Source organism: Pelophylax lessonae (genome assembly GCF_965119305.1).
Source record: "Pelophylax lessonae genome assembly, chromosome: 7".
NCBI lineage: Eukaryota > Metazoa > Chordata > Amphibia > Anura > Ranidae > Pelophylax > Pelophylax lessonae.
Window position 1 is genome coordinate 50,034,592 of NC_138774.1, and position 16,924 is coordinate 50,051,515.

The window sequence follows — 16,924 nt, forward strand, 5'->3', positions numbered from 1 at the left end:
CACTTGTGGAAAGCATGGGTGGATCACTATCTACCCTCTGACATTGATAAAACATTACTGTCCCCTAATCTCTCCTCCAGCATGTTTTTAAAGGCCCTTTGCTGAGGCTCCTTAATCCCTTAATAAGAAAATAGAAGAAAAGATAAAATAATAAAATAGAATAGAGTACTTGTGCAAGGGCTCTGGCGGTTGTAACGATTGTTATATCCTTCTGTCTCTATTTTTGCATTTCTAAATAAAAATGATTGAAAGAAAAGAACACAATAAAATAGATGAAAAAAAAATAGAAAATAATAAAATACAAAGAATATAACCATCTTCTTAAATTTGAAATTCAAATAGAATAAATCTGAATAGGAATAGAATAGAATCAAATAGAATAGAAAAAAAAAACAATTAAATAGAATAGAATGACATAGAAAGAATATAATTATCTTTCAAATTTTGATTAAAAAATAAATGTAAATAGAATAGAAAATAAAAGAGTAGAATAGAAAAGAAAACTGAATAGAATAGAAAGAATTTAACAATTTTCGCGAAATTTTAAATATAATATATTCAAATCGGAATAGAATAGAGAAAACAATAGAATAGAAAGAATATATCCATTTTCCAAAATGTAAAAAGGATAAGTTTAAATTCGAATAGAATAGAATAGAAAAAACAATAGAATAGAAAGAATATAACCGCCTTCTGGAATTCTTTTTTTGAACAGAATAAACTGGAATTCAAATATAATAAATTTGCATTAAAAAAAAAAAACAGAATCGAATAGAAAATAATATAAAAAAATAGAATAGAATAGAGTATAATATAAGAGAATAACACAATAGAATAGAATAAAATAGAAAGAAAATAACCATCTTCTAAAAAACAAAATTTTGAATAGAATAAATTCAAATTCAAATGGAATAGAAAAGTATAGAACAGAAAAAGCAATAGAATAGAACAAAAAATAAAAGAATATAACCATCTTCTGAAATTCAAATTTTGAACAGAATAAATTGGAATTAAAATATAATAAATTTTAATTTCAATAGAGTAGAACTAATTGAATATAAAACAGAATAAAATAATAAATTAGAAAAGAATAGAAAAGAATAGAATAGAATAGAATAGAATAGAAAAGAAAAGAAAAAAAACACAATAGAATAGAAAAGAAAGAGTATAACCATCTTCCAAAATTTGAATTTCAAATAGAATAGAAAACAATAGAATATAATAGAAACGAAAAAAATAGAACAGAAAAAAAAATAGAACAGAAAGAATAAAATAGAATAAAAAGAAAAAAACAATAGCATTGAATGGAATAGAAAGAAAATAACCATCTTCCAAATTTTGAACAGCGAAAATTCAAATTTGAATGGAATTTGATTCAAATTCAAATTTTTAATTAAATTTGCATTTTCCGAATTTGAATAAACAAAACAAATTAAATTAATTTAACTAATTTAACTAAACACATTTATGCAAGTAATTAATCCAAACGAAACGTCACAATTTTTTTCGTTCTGCACATCTAATCCAGTTCAGCCTGAGTGTATGTTTGTGTGTGTGCGTCACTACCATTTCCCATATCCTTGTACATTGCACTCACTAAGAAACACATCTAAAAGTTGTTTGAATTTATCTAAACCCTCTGTTTGCACCACCAACTGTGGAAGGGAGTTCCACATCCTTACCTCTAAAAGTAAAGAATGCCTTAAGCAGTTTAAGGTTGCACCACTTTTTGTCCAACTTTGTGTGGCTGTGTGTCTACTGTAGAGACCTTAGATTAAATAGCTTACTCCCAATGATACAGTCAAAATTAAATATTTGTATATTGCGAGTATATACCCTCTTAAGCATCTCTTCAACAAGGAGAACAAGTTTAATGTTTGTAGTCGTTCCTCATAACCAAGGTTCTTTAGTCACTTTATTAGCTTTGGTGCCCTTCTCTGGAGTCAGTGCAGTTGAAGGACTTCCTTCCTGAGGACTGGTGGCCAGAACTGGACAGCATTCTGAAGATGTAACCAAACCAGAGTTTTATAAAGTGGGAGGATGATAGTTTTATCTCTTGAGTACATACCCTTTTAATGCATGCTAATAGTCTGCTGGCCTTTGTTTGCTGCAACTTGCCATTACATGTGATTGCTGATTCTCTGAGCACTAGGACCCCCAGATCCTTTTCCATCCTCAATTCCCTCAAGCAGAGCTGAAAGCTTGCAGTAGAGGGGGAGCATGGACTATGCAGGCTCTGTGTGCACTATCCATAATGCTCCCTCTCCTCTAAACTGTCACTCAGAATTGCCATCTCTATCGTCCAGTGTTGTCAGACAGCATTTCAAGTGCAGATGGGCCAGCTATACGGCAATGCTGCTCAGGAACCACAGCACAGATTTAAATAGGGACAAGTATTTAATGCACTGGTCCCTGGGGGATTTACCAAACATTTTACACTTCTATACAGTGCATCCGGAAAGTATTCACAGCTCTTCACTTTTTTAATTTTGTTATGTCACAGCCTTATTTCAAAATGATAGAATTGGAGTACAGAACACATGGCACAGATATAAAACATAACATTTATTGTTGGTGAGTTAAAATACAAAACGGAAATTGGCAGACAATTGCCAACACATAGAAAATAATCAAACAAAGCAAGAGAAAAAAAAGAAATAAACAACAGTAATTTCAAGTTACCACATTCTAAAAATGCATACAGGTAAACATATACTCTGCGACACTACTTAAATTGTAGGTATTCCCCAGCGGGAGGCATAAAAATACCACTTCCCCTCCTGGGGATCTGTAGAAGCTATTGTCACAAATGCCAAAAGTTGATGGAGTGTGAGCTAGGCTGACTTGTTTCGCAGTTCAGCTTCATCTGGAGCTCTGTTTCAACACTGTAACAAAACATTAGCTGTTAGCCACTTTCAACAAGGATGGATAATAAAATAAGCAGCTTATTGAGTAGTTTGAATTAGAGTGCAATCGCCAAAATCTATACTATAATCACATAATTGCCACTAGATGTCATACCGACAAGGTTCTGTCTAGTTAAAGGAACCAGACAAGATGGCAACCTCACAAAGGGGGAAATTCCCACCAGGGGGGAAACGTGGGGATTCATACAGTAAAAATGATTGTCCTAGAAAGGGTAAGAGGACAATGAAATCAAAAGTTGTAATGATATTGAAACATACCTGTAAAGGTGCTTACAAAAAGGTAAATAGAGGGGGGGTGATTGAAAAGGCCAAGGTAGAATCAGAGTATAATTATTAAATTATCTACGACCTACAAAAGTATAATCCTGTCCACCTGGAGCTGCAATTAGATGGGATAGATGTTTGACCGTGTATGGCCTCCTCAGATATAAAAAAAATAAATAAAAAAGGAAGGAATATCACATGACTATATAAACTGTACCCACTGAGTCGAGGAAGAATCCCACAGTGAATAAACCTAAGCCCTATTAACTCGGAAATTTGAAAAATCTGATAAGGTGAATAATATATAGGAGACACCAACCCAAAGCGTTAGATAAAGAAATTAGAATGTGCATAAAAAACATAGCACATGGTGGTATATAATGATAAAAAAATGCAAAACAAAAAAAAAATACCTTGAAAGCTCACCTAGAGGGCCATACCATGACCATTTGGATTAGATTAGGCCTTTGGTAGTCGTATAAAAAGAGGTCAGAAAAGGCAGTTGAGGTCCTAGGAACAAACAACAATATTGAACCTAGCCTCCATAAAAAAAAATATACCAGATTGCTAGCTATATCCAAATATGACAAATCTGCATAAGCTGTAGAACCAAAATTGCACTATAAAAAGGGGGGGGGGCAAAGGGTACGCTCGGGGATAATTGAAAAGTGTGAGACAGCAAGCTCACACTGTTGGTTGAAGGATAATCATTAAATGTAATCCTCTCAACAGCAGTAAGGGGTGGATAGCTAATACTTGCCCTGCAATATACTTACAAAAAAACAAACAATGTATCAATACATAAGCAAAAAGGTTTTTACTTAAAATAAAGATAATATTTAAAAGGAAAAAGAGGAGATTGATTATGTGTCAGCTTGATACAAAAGGGTAATACAACCTAGAGGTATGCAGGACAATAATACAGGGAAATGCTTACCTAAACAAAGAGGCTTACTAGTCCGATCATCCCCCAAGGATGGGGAAATACCGCCATAAAGTGGGGCTGTGTACCAATCCCATTTATATGAATCCTGGGAGGGGAGCCATCCACAAGTGGTGACGTCACCCGCCCCGGCTGGTTTACTGCGCATGACCGACGATCCCAGCATACATGCGCGGGATGATTCCGTGTCGTCGCAATGGAAAGAATCCAGAACACACCCAGGGAGTTAGGGCATGGCGGAAAGGCAGAAGAGACCGCCCATCTGCACCATCCACACGCCGCAGACCCAGCCCAGGGAAGAAGCAAGGCCGCATCTGCGGCTTTCCGGCAGCACGCTCCTCCCAGTTGTTTTTTTCAAAATGGTTTAAATGTATTATTTTCCTAAAAATTATACAAACAATATCCCATAATGACAACATGAAATCAGTTTGATTGAAATCTTTGCAAATGTATTAATAATAAAAAAAAAAGAAAATCACATGCAGATAAGTATTCACAGCCTTTGCTCAGTACTTTGTTGAAGCACCTTTGGCACCAATTACAGCCTCAAGTCTTTTTGAATATGATGCTACACCTATTTTTGGGCAGTTTTTCCCATTTTTCTTTGCAGGATCTCTCAAGCTCCATCAAGTCGGATAGGGAGCATTGTTGAACAGCTATTTTCAGATCTCTCCAGAGATGTTCAATCAGGTTCAAGTTTGGGCTCTGGCTGGGCCACTCAAAGACATTCACAGAGTTGTCCCGTAGCCACTCCTTTGTTATCTTGGCTGTGTGCTTAGGGTTGTTGTCCTGTTGGAAGATGAACCTTCGCCCCAGTCTGTGGTCCAGAGCGCTCGGATGCAGGTTTTCATCAAGGATGTCTCTGTACATTGCTGCATTCATGTTTCCCTTGATCCTGACTAGTCTCCCAGTTCCTGCCACTGAAAAACATCCCCACAGTATGATGCTGCCACCACCGTGCTTCACTGTAGGGTTGGTATTGGGCAGGTGATGAACAGTGCCTGGTTTCCTCCAGACATGAGGCTGGCAACTCAGGCCAAAGAGTTCAATCTTTGTTTCATTAGACCAGAGAATTTTGTTTCTCATGGTCTGAGAGTCCTTCAGGTGCCTTTTGGCAAACTCCAGGCAGGCTGTCATGTACCTTTGACTAAGGAGTAGCTTCTGTCTGGCCTCTCTACGATACAGGTCTGATTGGCAGAGTGCTGCAGAGATGGTTGTTCTTCTGGAAGCTTCTCATCTCTCTTAAGAGAAATGCTGGAGCTCTGTCAGAGTGACCATCGGGTTCTTGGTCACCTCCCTGAATAAGGCCCTTCTCCCCCGATCACTCAGTTTGGCCAGGCGGCCCGTTCTAGGAAGAGTCCTGGTGGTTCCAAACTTCTTCCATTTACGGATGATGGAGTCTACTGTGCTCATTCCCCAGATCTGTGCTTCGATACAATCTCGGAGGTCTAAAGACAATTCCTTGGACTTCATGGCTTGGTTTGTGCTCTGATATGCATTGTTAACTGTGGGACCTTATAGACATATAGACAGGTGTTTGCCTTTTCAAATCATGTCTAATCAACTGAATTTACCACAGATGGACTCCAAGTTTTAAAAACATCTCAAGGATGATCAGTGGAAACAGGATGCACCTGAGCTCAATTTTGAGTGTCATATCAAAATCTGTGAATACTTGTTTACTTTTTTTTTTTTTTCTTTTTATAAATTTGCAAAGATTTCAAACAAACTTCTTTCACTTCTGTCATTATGGGATATTGTTTGAAGAATTTTGAGGAAAATAATGAATTTAATCAATTTTGGAATAAGGCTGTAACATAAAAAGTGACTATGGGGCTGGTGGGGGGAATGGAGCTTAAAGATGAGACCACATCCCGATAAATTCGAAAAAGAGGAGAGCACCCCCCAGTGGGACTTTAAAGGTCTTCCAAAAATAGTACACTGCTGTTAATCAATGAAAAATAGTTTTTATGTAAAAAATATAATTTTATTCAAAAAAAGTAAAAAAGAAAAAAATTATTAAATTATTTCTTTCTTTTTTATTTATTTTTTAATAAAATTATTATAAAGTTTTATTTTTATATATTTTTTACATAAAAACTCTTTTTCATTGCTTAACAGCAGTGTACTATTTTTGGAAGACCTTTAAAGTCCCACTGGGGGGTGCTCTCCTCTTTTTCTAACATAAAAAGTGAACACTGTGAATACTTTCCGGATGCACTGTATACAGTTTATATGAGCATTTAGCGATTGGGTTCACGTACCCAAAAGCTGTAGTAGACTCAATACAGCAAATTCAGGAAAAGCATAATACCACAATATAATGCTCTTTCAAACACAACGGGATAAGCTAGAGTGTTGTATTTATAGTATTCCTGCAGCTTATTTGTAATGTTGTCTGTCCTTGCTGAAGCCTGAACAAACTTTGCGAAAACCTCCATCTACCTTTCCCACCTGTACTTCCGCCCTTTTTCATACTTCACTATGGGATTCGTACGCATGCGCGATAAGAGTAAGCCAAGCCTCAGTTTCACATGACAGTTTCCATGGTGTTTTACCCCACCTGACCAATCCTACGCTGCTGTTGTACGTCACTGTGTAAACATTCCCTGTAAAGCAGCTAGTCACATGGAGTTTCGGGATCTAATGGCTGTCAGAACTTTCACAGGATTTCACTGCAATGCCGAGGAGTAGCATTGATGTAACAATGCCGAGGAGTAGCATTGATGTAAACACGGCACACTGCTCTTCAGATTGATGGCACACTCATTGTGCCATCAGTAGGAACTCCAATGCGCTTGTGCGAGCGATGTATTAGGCCAAAAGAGCAGGCAATATCTCCTAAATGGCAGACTTTGAAAAACTTGGTGAACTTTGAAAAGACACCAACTAGTAGGTTATATTATGCTGATTTAAATTGAGCTAAGTTGTCCACTGGAGTTTACTTCCACTTTAGGTGGACTTCATGTAATATTTGTTTATTTAAAGGGGGAATAAAGTGCAGCGCTAATATCTCATATGCAAAACTAAACGTCAGATATAAACAAAGTGCTTGTGCATAAATAATCAATGGAATTCATCAAGAAACCCTGAATGTTGCAAGATTTAATGAAGAGTTCATCAAAAAAAAAAATGCTTATGCCTAAATCTGGGAAATTCATAAAAAATAAAAGAAAAAGTGCAAATGCCAAAAAATACTTAATTGGTCAAAATTGTGCATGTATTATGAGTCTCAAACAGGATAAGCATAAAAGATTTCAGAAAAAGTTCATAAAAGTGTCTCCATCAGAAGAAAACAGAAGATATCCAGATCCCAAAGAAAAGGAAGCAAGCAAGGTTCACGTCACCCTAGTGTGATAAGCAGGGGGGCTTACCAGAAGGTTTTGACCATGGTCAGGTGGTCAATGTGCATCTTGAGAGTATAATCCTCCATATATCAATGCAGGTCCAGGTGTCTCATCCCACCAAATGGGTATAGGCATTGGATATGCCTGAACAAATAGAACAGGGTGCCCATGAATTAGAGGTTTACGGTATGTTTTCATTTCACTGCTTTATGATAGAGAATTGTATGTCCATCTGCATGACATACATTGAGGATTTTATAGGAGCGTGATAGGATGCTTTAGAAACTCTGTCTTGCCTTGGAAGCTTTGCTTATCCTGATTGGCTGCATATGCTTTGACAGTTCTTTTGGTGGGATGAGACAACAGGATCTGCATAGATATATGGAGGGTTATACTCTCCAAGGTGCACATTTACCAATTGACTGTGGTCAAAACCTTCTGGTAAGCCCCCCTGCTTATCACACTAGGGTGGTGTGAGCCGTGCTTCCTTTTCTTTGGGATCTGGATATCTTCCATTCTCTTCTGCTGGAGACCCCTCCACACCTTCATGAACTTTTTGTGTAATCTTTCATGCTTATTCTGTTTGGGACTCATAATACATACACAATTTTGACCAATTAATTAATTTTTTGGCACTAGCACTTCGTTGTTTTTTTGATGAATTTCACAGATTATTTATGCATAAGCACTTTGTTTATTTTGATTAATTGTTTGCCTATTTTGCACATATTATATCTGACGTTTGGTTTTGCATATGAGATATTAACGCTGCACTTTATTTCTCCCTTTGTATTGTGACATTTTGCCTGTGTTTTGTGCCAGCTGCTTTTCTTTTTGTCCTTTTTTGTGGCCTTTAGCGCAGTGTTTTTTTTCCTCCTTTAAATATTTGCTTATTTAGCCTGGCATTACATTTTAATATTTTGACCTCTTTATCACTTGTACAGATAAGGTAAATCACACGTCGATCGGACTGGTCATAGGAATAACAGGTGCTGTTGTGTGTACGGTCGGGCTGGCATGCTTTGTGAAGTCGTATAAAAAGCGCAGGTGAGACATCTTCATCAAAAAATATGAATATAATGTGTCGCAAGCTCACATGAATACATCCTATGAAATCCACAATCATTACCAAACAAACATTAACCAAGACTTCACAAGAGAAAGCCTTGATATTATTTTCCACCCAAACTATTTTTTAAATATAAATTTATGTGCAAATTTCATTTTTTAGTCTGTAGCGCATAATATTTTTTTCTTTCTATTTAATAAAAATGTTTACCTTTGTCTATGTTGCTATATTTCCTTCTTTATATTCTAAGTGGTTACTGGAGATGATGCACAATTGTTGCATTACTTGGAAAAATCAGCAGATACTGTAACAGGGATCAGAGAAACTTTGAAGAGGAGTAAATACTGCAGCTGCTAACTTTTATTAAAAGGACACTTACTTGTCCAGGGATACAGTGATGTTCTCACCCGTATTCCTCAACTTGGGTGCTTCGGATGGGTTGGCATAGCAAGTAAGGTAAACAGTAATTGAAGCGTTGCAGCTTCACAGCTGGTTTCCTACAGAGCGAGCCGTGTTGCCCCTTAGTGAATGGTCCCCTAGTCTTCTGGGACATGTGATGTGTCCCAGAAGAATTTGGGGGAAGGAGGGGGTGTCACGTTCTGAGGAAGTATCTGTCAAAAGGGTGCAAACTTCCTCTTTTGTGTGGAGCTCCGCTTTAAACAGATGCAACATAAATAAAGGAATGAATTTTCCTTTTGGGTAGAGTGGAGAAGGAATAGAACACCTGTCAGGTTTTTTATTGTTGTCTGTATTTCTTTACTTCTACTTTAAAGTGATTGTAAAGGTTCCAAACTGTTTTATATACAGTGCCTTGCGAAAGTATTCGGCCCCCTTGAACTTTGCGACCTTTTGCCACATTGAGATGCAGCCAAGAGGCCCATGATCACTCTGGATGAACTGCAGAGATCTACAGCTGAGGTGGGAGACTCTGTTCACTGCACAAATCTGGCCTTTATGGAAGAGTGGCAAGAAGAAAGACATTTTTTAAAGATATCCATAAAAAGTGTAATTTAAAGTTTGCCACAAGCCACCTGAGAGACACATCAAACATGTGGAAGAAGGTTCTCTGGTCAGATGAAACCAAAATCAAACTTTTTGGCAACAATGCAAAACGTTATGTTTGGCGTAAAAGCAACACAGCTCATCACCCTGAACACACCATCCCCACTGTCAAACATGGTGGTGGCAGCATCATGGTTTGGGCCTGCTTTTCTTCAGCAGGGACAGGGAAGATGGTTAAAATTGATGGGAAGATGGATGGAGCCAAATACAGGACCATTCTGTAAGAAAACCTGATGGAGTCTGCAAAAGACCTGAGACTGGGACAGAAATTTGTCTTCCAACAAGACAATGATCCAAAATATAAAGCAAAATCTACAATGGAATGGTTCACAAATAAACATATCCAGGTGTTAGAATGGCCACGTCAAAGTCCAGACCTGAATCCAATCGAGAATCTGTGGAAAGAACTGAAAACTGCTGTTCACAAACGCTCTCCATCCAACCCCCTGAGCTCGAGCCGTTTTGCAAGGAGGAATGGGCAAAAATTTCAGTCTCTCGAAGTGCAAAACTGATAGAGACATACCCCAAGCGACTTACAGCTGTAATCGCAGTAAAAGGTGGCGCTACAAAGTATTAACTTAAGGGGGCTGAATAATTTTGCACGCCCAATTTTTCAGTTTATTATTTGTTAAAAAAGTTTGAAATATCCAATAAATTTCGTTCCACTTCATGATTGTGTCCCACTTGTTGTTGATTCTTCACAAAAAATTACAGTTTTATATCTTTATGTTTGAAGCCTGAAATGTGGCAAAAGGTTAAAAAGTTCAAGGGGGGCGAATACTTTTGCAAGGCACTGTAACAAACACATTATACTTACCTGCTCCATGCAATGCACAGAGCGGTCCTGATCCTCCTTTTCTGTGGTCCCCTGCCAGTACTCCTCCACTCTCTATGGGGGCACTCATGCATGCTTGCTCTTGAGCCTGCCCTATGTTGATAGACACGCACAGCATGGCTCAGACCTGCGCCCCGCTCCCTTTTCACAGTTTGTGATTTACAGCAGCGAGAGCCAATGAGGCTCATGAGAGAGAGACAAAGCAGCACTACTGTTCTTGGGCACAGCACTGGATCGTAGTCAGGCTCAGGTAAGTATTTAAAGGGGGGGGGGGAGGGAGCAGCACATGAGAATTTTTTTACCTTAATGCAGAGAATTCATTAGGGCAAAAACCTTTAACCTTTACAATTACTTTATGGTATAGACAGAATGTGGATTTTGTGGTTAGATTCTGCAGAAAAGCATAGGGATAATTTGATTTGTATTTTCCCTGTACACCTTCTATTAATCACCATCAATAGAATTAAGGCAGACCTGCCATATACAGTACACTTTACAGAAAACACTTCATGAATATATCCACCAGCCACAACATAGCCAACATTAGACTGGAGTTACTTCAAGAATAAACACCCGTCCCAGACTTAATGCATGGTAGTTAAATTATGTGATTGGAAGGGGTGGGGGGTCAGAAAATGTAACAATTCTTGTTATGTTTTTGGACAAGCAACATCTGCCTTAACACATTTCATAACAATAAGGTGATTGGTATAAAGTACTGGGTTACCTGTGTGGTTGTGTAGCTAGAATTGCTGGTGTGTGTTCCTGACACTCATTAGAACTGAGGAAGGTAGTTGGACGAGTAGCAAAATGCCTTCATAGCAGGAAATGTCTGGCTGAATATGACCACTGAGAGCTGGTAAAGTGGTTCTTTTGGTTGATTTGTCCAGGCCAATGACCCACTTGGCAATAGACTAACAGTCTTCTCTTAGTTTCTCCTCGAAAGTCCCACAATTTTTCATTGAGCCTGTCTGTGAAGTCCAAGTCCACCTAATGAAACTTTTTATGATGGTGTGGCAATAATGGTGCACTTAACCACTTAAGCCCCGGAAGATTTTACCCCCTTCCTGACCAGGGCCTATTTTGCGATTCGGCACTGCATGACTTTAACGGACAATTGCGCGGTCGTGCGATGCTGTACCTAAAAAAATTTGACGTCCTTTTTTTCCCACAGACAGAGCTTTCTTTTGGTGGTATTTGATCACCTGTGCGATATTTTGATCATGCGCTATAAAAAAAAAAAGAGCGTCAATTTTGCAAAAATAACAATATTTTTCACATTTTTTTATATGAAATTCCCCCCCAAAATAATGTAAAAATCAAAATTTTTTAACATTTTCGGCCAATTTTTTTATGCTACATATGTTTGGTAAAAAAAAAAATCGCAAAAAGCGTATTTTTATTGGTTTGCGCAAAAGTTATCGCGTTTACTAACAAAGGGAAAGATTTTTGTCATTTTTGTTGTTTTTTTTAACGCGTAATGGCGGCGATCTGCGATTTTTTTTTGCGGTACTGCGACATTGCGGCGGACAGATCAGACCCTTGACTGACATTTTTGACACTTTTGGGGTTACCAGTGACATTACTACAGTAATCAGTGCTATAAATATGCACTGTTACTGTAAAATTACACAGACAGTGAAGGGGTTAACTTTTTTTGAGAGGGAGGGGTTATGTGTGTCCCTAGGGGCATGATTCTAACTGTGATTGGCTGTGGCTTGAGGTGTAGGAATAGTGATCACTATTCCTACACAGGGGAGAATGACAGGTGGCTTGTTTACATTAGCCGCTTGCCTTTCTCCCTCTCCACCCGACGATCGCGAGTGACTGGCGGACATCGGGTCCGCCGGTCACACGCGCGGGGGGTCCGTGACCGAGCGGGAGCGCGCTCGCTCCCTAGACCCTCACAGGCTAGCGACGTAGTACTGTAGCCTGTGAGGGGCTAACCGCCGCAGTAAATAGTCGTGCGGCGGTCGGCAAGTGGTTAATCTCTCTGCTTAGGCACTGCACAGTCTACAAGGTGCAATTTCTAAATCAAACCAAATATGAACAAAATTAAATTATTAGTGATTATTTCATTGAACCTTTCATCTTCCCGTGTAATATGTGAAATCAACAAAATTACATAAATTTATGAATGTGAAATAAACAGTGATTAGTCCATTTTCTCATGTATCTTCATAATCATAGTTATGGTGAAATTCTTTAACAGCGCTGTGCTCTAATCACTCCAAATAATGCTGTGCTGCCTGCCTGTGGTGTGATCCCTCTCACTCACTGACTTTAATGGACTCCTATTATTACATAAGAGTCATACAAGCTTTATCACGGTATCCTGATATCTTGTCCACCGCAGTGGACCAATGGCAGTGTATTAGCTCGTCGTAAATAGTAAATAAATAGGGATTAGTCCATTTTCTCATGTATCTTCAGTCAATCTTGTTATGGTAAAATTCTTTAACAGTGCTGTGCTCTTATCACTCCAAATAAGTGCAATAATGCTGTGCTACCCACCTGTGGTGTGATCCCACTCACTCACTGACTTTCATGGACTCCTATTATTATATAAGGGTCATACAAGCTTTATCAAGGTATCCTGGTATCTTGCTGGGTCTTGTTGTCCACGGTAATGGTCCAATGGCAGTGTATTAGCTCATCTCTCTCATGTTGTATACATGGAGAAGACAATGTAAAATCAACATAGCATAATTCAGTTTTATTAAATTAAAGATCATTAAAATACATTACACTCTACCCCCTTACTCCCTCTATGACCACCACCATATGGGCGTGGAAGGCGGGTTTGGCTCTCGAGCGGTACCCTGGGGTGGCTGTTTCTCCTAGCTCCCCTCTGTGGCTTAACCCTACTCTACCTCATTTTTTTATGCTCCCAGAACCTAGTGCGTGGACCAAATTTGGCATTAAAACAATTTCTCAGGTCATTGCCGGTCACTCCTTGCTTTCCTTACCCCAACTTTCTGAATCTTACAACATTCCTGTCAACTATCTGTTCCATTATTCACAGCTCCAAAACCAAAAAGGAATTCCCCTAGGGGTGGGACTTTTTAGGCACCAAAAATGATATGAGAAACAACCAATTATATATAAAAAGATAAATTCTTTATTAATTCAGACCACCCTCCAAGGGTACCCCTGAGGAAGGAGTTCTAATAGACTCCGAAACGCATCGGGTAACAACCCAGGGGTCGTGTGGTCTTAAGTTCGACTGTCAGATGTGGAGTATTTTACAGCTTGCCTCCATGCTTTTATCTTTTTTGTATGAATTAATAAAGAATTGATCTTTTTATATATAATTGGTTGTTTCTCATATCATTTTTGGTGCCTAAAAAGTCCCACCCCTAGGGGAATTCCTTTTTGGTTTTGTAGTCACTTTTTGGGATGTGGCACCGTGGGGACATATACAATATGAGCAATTATTTATGTAACATTATTCACAGCTCTCTCATGCCTTCCATAGTCAGTTCCCACACTCTTTTCCTCTAGTTGTCCAGTCAACCTTGGAGGACATTTGTTTAAATGAATGTGTTGAGAAGCCCATGTCCCATTTATATTCCCATCTTTGTGTGTGTCCTTACTGGCTCTGGATGGGCTTTGAGCCTTCTGGCAGTGGGACATACTTGACCTAGATGCTGGCAACTGGGATGACATTTGGAATTTTCCCTTTTGGGTATTGGTCTCTCTACATGACAGGCTAATACAATTTAAAATTGCACATAGAGCCTATTTCACTTCCTACAGGCTACATAAAATGCAGTCTTCTCACACGTCAGAGTGTTGGCATTGGGGAATCCCTTATGAGATTTTTCCAATATTTTTAGGTCTTGTCCTGCTGCTTCTGGGTGGGTGGAGGTGCTAGCTCTCAAATAAATTCATATGTTCCAATCCCAATGCAATCCTCTATGGGTATTTGTATATTGAGTCTGGTGAAACATATTATTCCCACCGTGGCTGAACGAACGTTGTCCAGCCTTCTCTTTTATGCCAGGAAGGCTATAGCGCTGCACTGGAAAAAAACCCTCCCCTTCCTCATTCACTATTTGGAAACAGCTGGTGAACAATAACTTGCCTTTCTATAAAAGCACCTATGAAAACAGAGGTTGCCCTAAGAAGTATGATAGAGCCTGGTCCAAATGGTTGGCTGATCCCTCTACGGCCTCTGAAATGAATGTCTTATGTATTGAACCGCCTAGCTTTTATGACATATGTGTGTATTAGAAGTGAGGACACGCCCCTCTCCTTTCTCATGGTATACTTTTCCCTCTATTGATGTATAGCTACAAACCCATGTTTGCTGATGCCTCACCATTCTCTGTTCCTTAGGTGTAAACCTGCATGTGGTTTTGTTTGGGCTGCATACCTCTATTCTGCTGCTGCCCCTGCATGGGCTTACACCACTGTGCTTTGATATTGTTTGTGTTGTGCTCTTTTTGTTTGTCTAACACTAAGCGCACATTCACACTGGCGCAACACGACTTGCTGAGGCGACCTGTGACCTTGGCGCGACTTGCACGGACTTCATATCACACCTCCAGGTCGCCCCAAGGTAGTACAGGACCCTTTTTCTAAGTCAGAGCGACTTGTGTCGCTCCTATTAGAACGGGTCCTGTACTACTCAATGGCGGGCGACCCACCGCGACTTGTCAGGCGACCAAGTCGCCTGACAAGTCGTGCTAGTGTGAATGGGGTCTTAATATACAGATTTATTTAAAAAAAAAATACATTACATTCACTTTTCCATAACAATTCAAAGCAAAAAGCGGAAGTACCACACCGACGTACACTCAACCGACTGGATATTACGTCACCAATGGCAATATCCATGACATGTTTTGCCTGCCTACTGGGCATTTTCAAATGCAGGCGGGTGAAACGCATCAGTTGATTGCCATTGGTGATATCATATCTAGTCGGGGGAGCACATATTGGCTCTATAGTCACATGGGCTGCTCAGATGTGATAGGGAAGAAATGCTCAGCATAGAAACTCGCTCACTTGTATACTAGCTGCCAACATTGTTCTGCAAAATCCCCAACTGCATTGGGGACATGGACAGAAGGGGGAGATAGAGAACAGCAGGATCAACCAGGTTTTTTGCAGAGTACAGAAAATTAATCTCATAGTGACTGGGTGAGTATGAACAGCATGTAATAAACTATTTATTGATAGATTTTTATGTTGAGGGCTTAATGACACTTTAACAGCATCCTGTGTGATATTTCTCTCCTCTGGAAACCAAGGAGATGGAGAAATACTTGTGCTGGTGGTTGCAGAGGCACTAAAAGCCTTCCTCCCAGAATGGCTCAGTGTAATGATGGACGGGAGCACCATAGATCAGGACTACACTAGTTTGCTAAGCAAGCCAGGTATATTGCAAATATAAGCCAAGCACAGTGAATCTGAGTCTTTTCCAAGAGACTGATAGCAGAGCAGATCTGAACATATTTAGTCATTATTACACATACTATTGTACAATCAGCTTACAGAAAAGAGGATCCTATATTTGCTGTTTGAGAGTTGTTTGAGCATCACTGTGATGTTTTGTTTTGTTCTATAAAGCTTCTTTTACTTGCTAAGTGACAGGTACTAACCCAGGTTGTTTTTCACATTAAACAGAAGATACAGATCTGCTGGAACGGCTATGGACCGACTCTCCTGAAAAAGAGATGAGAAAAAATTGGTGATCTATGCCAGACAAGAAACAAGAATCATATATAATTTCACAGCAATGCGAACCTCTATCAAATGTTCATTTGTGAAACAAGGATTGTATAAAAATAATAAAAATATGTTATAAAAGAAAATAAAATTCACCAAAAAATTCTAAAGTTTACCATTAAAAAGAATTTCATATTGACCTTGGATATGCTAAAATATATATTTTTAATTATAAACGCAACACTTTTGTTTTTGCTCTCATTTTTCATGAGCTGAACTCAAAGATCGAAGACTTTTTCTATGTACACAAAAGGCCTATGTCTCTCAAATATTGTTCACAAATCTGGCTAAATCTGTGTTAGTGAGCACATTAGGCCCCTTTCACACATACAGTCTGTTCAGATCCGCCTGTCAGTTTTTCAGGCGGATCTGAACGGGTGCCCCATGCATCTCTATGGGGCGTCGGATGTCAGCGGAGACATGTCCGCTGACATCTGATCCTGTCAGTCAAATCCAGACAAATGGAAACCCGTTTTTCTATCCGTCTGGCAGATCGGATGGAATGGGATCGGATGAGAACGGACAGGCGGTCCGTTCTCATCCGATTCCCCCATAGAGAACAGCGGGGACCTGACAACACTGTCTCCGCACACAGCACGGAGACAGAGCTGCCATCCGCCTGCTCAGTGGGGGATCGGCGGATCGATCCCCCGCTGAGAAAACGGAGTCTACCGACGGAGCGGCAAGTGTGAAAGGGGCCTTACCGAGATAATCCATCCACCTCACAGGTGTGGCATATCA

At 39.3% G+C, this 16,924-nt stretch overlaps 2 protein-coding genes across 3 annotated transcripts in view; both read left to right on the plus strand.

Moving 5' to 3' along the window:
• Nucleotides 1–8,816, plus strand: part of LOC309559765 (antigen-presenting glycoprotein CD1d-like) — a gene marked incomplete at both ends in the record, with an annotated part of 63,877 nt that extends 55,061 nt beyond the window's left edge. The window contains 2 exons of the mRNA XM_082263200.1: nucleotides 8,426–8,528; nucleotides 8,801–8,816. Coding sequence (XP_082119326.1) covers nucleotides 8,426–8,528; nucleotides 8,801–8,816 — 119 coding nt within the window. The remainder of the gene's footprint in view (nucleotides 1–8,425; nucleotides 8,529–8,800) is intronic.
• The window catches only part of LOC309560277 (antigen-presenting glycoprotein CD1d-like), a 293,187-nt gene that overhangs the window by 226,777 nt on the left and 49,486 nt on the right, over nucleotides 1–16,924 (plus strand). The window lies entirely within an intron of this gene.